Source organism: Gekko japonicus, unplaced genomic scaffold, assembly GCF_001447785.1.
Source record: "Gekko japonicus isolate JY-2015 unplaced genomic scaffold, Gekko_japonicus_V1.1 scaffold1390, whole genome shotgun sequence".
NCBI lineage: Eukaryota > Metazoa > Chordata > Lepidosauria > Squamata > Gekkonidae > Gekko > Gekko japonicus.
Window position 1 is genome coordinate 490,979 of NW_015161994.1, and position 5,156 is coordinate 496,134.

Sequence of the window (5,156 nt, forward strand, 5' to 3'; positions counted from 1 at the left end):
GGGGGTTGCAAGCATAGGGGGGATGCTTGCCTTGGTTCCACTGTCTGATGGGGGGGTCTGCCCAGGTGAACTTTCCCTGTGAGTTTGCTGTCTTATTTCTGAGCTGTTCCATAGACTCCTGTAACTGCAGCTGTCTTTTCTGGAAAGAGCATTGGAGAGACTTTTTGGGGGAGTCTGTAACTGGGACGCCAGAAATGTAATCCACCCCCAACTTGAAGAGATTGTAAAAGAGCAGGTGGCAGGGTGAGGTTCCCTGTGCATTTGGTGTGTGTAACTTGCAGGGGGTCCATTCTATATACTTTTGAACCTGTGTCTGACATGTCCCCCCAAAAAACACTTCCCTGACTTGACCTTAGTCCTGTTGGGTTCACAGTGCCACAGTGGCACTAGTTCTGCTGGGCACATTGCACTGGTTCTGCTGGGCTTGCAAAAATGCCTCCAACCTTCAGTTTCTACTGCAGAGATTCTCTGGGACTTCGATTCTGTTCTGCATGGCTTCTGTTGTCCTTGCTTTTTTGCTGTTTTTCCCTCCATAGGAGCACCTTCTTTGGGGGGCTGTAACTTGGACCCCATAAATCCAATCCTCATCAAACTTGGAGGGCAAGTAGAGGAGAGTCATCTGGAGATCTCTTGCATGTTTGGCATCTTTAATTTGCACAGGATCCATTCTATACAATCCTGACCCTCATGAACCTGTGCTTGTCATTTCCCCAGAAAATGCTTTCCTGGGGACACCTTCTTTGGGGGAGCCATAACTCGAACCCCATAAATTCAATCCTCACCAACCTTGGCATGTAGGTAGAGGTGGGTTAGCCGGATATCCCTTGTGAGTTTGGTGTCTCTATCATGCTGAGGGGTGTTCTACCATGTCACAAACCTCACAAATGAAACTGGTTTATTTGTGATGTTTCATGGTTCATGAAGCTGGCATACCATGAACCATACCACATTTTCCCAGTTCATGCCCATCACTACTCAACACCAGTTCTCTAGGTGAAATCCATCTGGTTGTCCTCATGAATTACCCCTGCATTGACCCATGTGGATCTATAAGAACCAGATCATCACTGAGACAGTACCCTAAGACCACAATTGTACCTTTAAAGATTGACTACCTCTTTCAATAGTCTTTCAGTAGTCATGTATGGCTGCGAGAGTTGGACTATAAGGAAGGCCGAGCGCCGAAGAATAGATTCTTTTGAACTATGGTGCTGGAGAAGACTCTTGAGAGTCCCTTGGACTGCAAGAAGATCAAATCAGTCAATCCTAAAAGAAATCAACCCTGACTGTTCCCTGGAAGGCCAGATAATGAAACTGAAGCTCAAATACTTTGGCCACCAAATGAGAAGGGAGCACTCCCTGGAGAAGACCCTGATGCTGGGAAAGATTGAAGGTCAAAGAAGACGGGGACGGCAAAGGATGAGATGGTTAGACAGTGTCATCGATGCAACGAACATGAAATTGAGCCAACTTCAGAGGATGGCGGAAGACAGGAGGGCCTGGCAGGAGATGATCCATGGGGTCGCGAAGAGTCGGACTCGACTGTGCGACTGAACAACAACAACAAATGATTGTGTTATTGGGTTTGTTTCTGTTGAAGGAGATGTGTTGTGAGTGAGGACATATTCTACCTCAGAATACAGCAGGTCCCATATGCAACTGACAATGCCAACTGTCTTGCAGAGGGGTGGGGAGGGAGTTTGAGGTGTGGAATGAAGTCCAATCAGCTTCCATATGCAAATGACCTTGAAACGCTGGCCCAATCAGAGAAGAGTGGGCTGAAGCGGCCCAGCCGTAGAAGCCCCGTCCCTGCACTCAGTCTGCAGATGGTCCTCTCCTGTCAGAGGCCCAGAGCAGACTGACCTGAACACTCTGGCCAGGGCTGACGTGGGCGGGACTACACAAAGCAGCCAGACAACCCAGCCAGCGTCTTCTGACTGACAGTTCAAGCCCCCAAACACTGTTGGTGTGAATTGAAACGTTGGGCCCCACTACGGCTTTATATATAAGGGAGAGATGATACTGGTTACACGAACCAGTCCTTAGCCACTGATGTAGGAAGGACACATGATACATAACTGTACTACATAACATTGCAACCTGTTCACTAAGATCTAGCAAGATTGTCCTTAAGACTATACTCTTTTAGAAAACATTACTACATGTTATAGTTTCACAGTCTACGCTAGTCGAATGAATGCCAGCAGACTAAACATTGCTAACCTGCTTTGACCATTTTCCCTCTTTGCATAAATCCTTCAGCCTGGAACCCAACTCTGTGATGAAGCTTGCTTAGCACCAGTGAAGTTTCCCACATTCAGAGTGACAACATTCTGGGCAGAGATGAGGGAATCAAAGTTAAAATCCAAACCATCTGCATCCATGAGTTCGCTGCGGATAATGGACTCCATGTCACACTCCAGGCTCCCATTGAAAATATCTAGGTCCAAATCACTGGGGAATTTATCATGCCCCATGACTGGAAGGCTCACACTGTTGGAATATAAAGAGCCTGAGAGTGAGTCAGAAAGTGATTGCATAGACTGGCTGACAGGTGACTGTTGCTGGTGTTTGGCCGACCCTACGTTGTTTGTGTCACTTAAGCCTATAGTACCAATGGAATTTGACAAGGCACAGCTGCCACTGAGAGAAGAATTCTGGGACTGATGCTGGTGGTGGAGCAGGTTCTGATTGACCAAACTGCCCTGGCTTGGCTGAGCAGCAAATGACATCATTGGGTCGTTCCGGAGCATAATGCTCCTGCGTACATTTTGGGCAGACACAGCTGTGCTAGCTTGTGACATGAGTGGATCAGACTGAGTCATCATGACATCGCTGTGGCTCAGCGAATCCGATGCTAGCAGATCCTGCAGCGTTTGGTTGTTGTAGTGAGACATGGAAGAAAATGTAGCTTGCTTGTTCTCTTGGATGGTTTGCATGGGAGACTGACGGAGGGAATTCAGAGATGAAGGTCCAAACACAGCATTATTGAAACTGCTTGATGGAGAACCAAGACCTGAACCTTTGGATCCATAAGGAAAACTTGAGCTTCTTTGCATGAGTCCTCCTGTGGGTGATTGCTGGGAAGAGGGGAGTGTGATATTATCCAGAAGGTCATCCATAAGATTATCTGTCAGGCCATCATTCAAGTTCATGGTGCCAGCCATATCAGTCAACCTAGGCAGCTCAACATTACAGGGTTTATTTACCGATGGGGACATGCTGGGTGGGCTACCGTACAGCATGGGTGATAGTGGAGCATCATCATCCTGGACCTCATCTAACTCAGTACTTGCCAATATTGGTGACAAGCGGCCACTTATTGTGCTGGCATTTGAGTTTGTACGAGACCGGAAATCCGTCCATGCATCCAGCTCATCACTGCTACGTGAGGTTGGGCTGCCTGGCCATTTGGAGAGCTGGGAGGGGCTGTCTTCAGTAGTTTCCTGGGCAGCTTGAAGAGCAGCCTTTTTCTTAGCCGCTCGTCCTCTGCTTTTCGTGTACTTGTTGCTGTTGTCCATTGAAACAGCACGCCTCCGTGGTGCTTTCCCACCTTTCCCACCGTCTGGGTTGATCATCCACCATGAGCTTTTCCCAGTTCCTTCATTCTGTACCCTGATGAATCGACTGTGAAGGGATAAATTGTGCCTGATGGAATTCTGCAAGGAAAAAAAAAAGGGGGGGGGGGAACACTATGACTATAAAGGACAAATGTTTATATCAGTTTGCAAAAGTGATCTTACTACTATTTCACCTACTACTGCTTACAAACACATGAATCTGCCTTCTACTAAATCAGATCACTGGGTGCTCAAGTCCAGGATTGTGGACTCTGACTGGTAGCAGCTCTCCAGTGTCTCAGGTAGAGATATTTCACATTAACTAATCCAAGGACTGAACCTGGGACCTTCTGTGTACAGGGCAGATGTTCTACCAGTAAGTGATAGACCCTCTCATTGGCAAAGCTTACGTGAACAACCTCCTAGGCATTGTACTGAATATACAACTCTTCTGTAGGAAACAGTGTTCAGCACTGATGCTATTTTGTAATTTTGTAACTGACTTAGGTATTGTGTTTTTTATGATGACCTCAACAGCTCTATTAAGGCTTCCCAAATAATAAATCTGTATACTCTAACTTGTGAAGAGGATTATTATTTAAATTTAAGTAATTATTTAACTAAATATTGACATTCCTCTCAGAGTGCTTTATTGAGATACTGTGGGGATTATCGTAAAACAATAAATTATGTGAAACAACTAATAGATAGGCTGTGCTGATATTTAAAAACATGATATTTAAAAACATGATGCACCTCAAATTTTGCTTTCAAATACATGTGTTTAAAATTACTGGGTAAAACCCTGGGTCATGTTTAAACTGAATGTCTTCTGCAAGCAGCAACTGCTGTAATAATTTACTCCATAGTAACAATCCATTATTTTCTCTCTCATGAATTAAATGACTTGTTACTCTTCTAGAAAAAAAATGATGGAGTAGTGGGAAAAGAAATTTTATTTCACTTGAAAATCCCTACACATTTTGCATACAGCTCCAGGGGATCTGTAAAGTAACTATCTCTTAGTATGTTCTCATTGTAATAAGGTTATGCTCTAAGAGACAGTTGCCTTACAGATCCCCTGACAAAGCTGCATGCGAAGCACATAACTGCACCATCATGTTTTCCTTGTCTTCCTTGGTCCTGCATTGGTTCGGCCCTCTTTGCTGCATGTTGCTATTCTGTTACTCAGACCTTTGTCATAATTTTTTTCAAAGAAGACTTGCCATTATATACAGCACAGTCAGCTATTAGGTTACAGACAGACAGACAACCTTTATTGGCATGTAAGGTTACAGACATTTAGTGGACCTGTTAAAAGTCCCAGTGATGCCAAGATCCAGTCAGTTGCTATGAGAAGCATCACACATAGGAAGTGGAAGTACTGTTGGTGCGATTATAACTACCTGTACGAAAAGAGAAAACACACTAGCTTCCCAGAAATCTCTGTGCTATTTAAGTAATGCTATGGTGTTCAGACCCCATGCAATGTAATGGGCCAGGATGACAAAGGCCATTTCCATCGACTCTATTGAGAAAGCTTCTGCTAGCTGAACCAGTGCTTAAAATGCATCTTTGAATTACATTCTTGGTTTT

The 5,156-nt window shown here is 44.9% G+C and overlaps 1 protein-coding gene across 1 annotated transcript in view; it reads right to left on the bottom strand.

Moving 5' to 3' along the window:
• FOXO3 (forkhead box O3) overlaps positions 1 to 3,655 on the bottom strand; it is a 28,339-nt gene extending 24,684 nt beyond the window's left edge. The window contains exon 1 of the mRNA XM_015405403.1: positions 2,224 to 3,655. Coding sequence (XP_015260889.1) covers positions 2,259 to 3,578 — 1,320 coding nt within the window. The 5' untranslated portion in view covers positions 3,579 to 3,655 and the 3' untranslated portion in view covers positions 2,224 to 2,258. The remainder of the gene's footprint in view (positions 1 to 2,223) is intronic.
• Between the last annotated feature and the right edge of the window lie 1,501 nt (positions 3,656 to 5,156).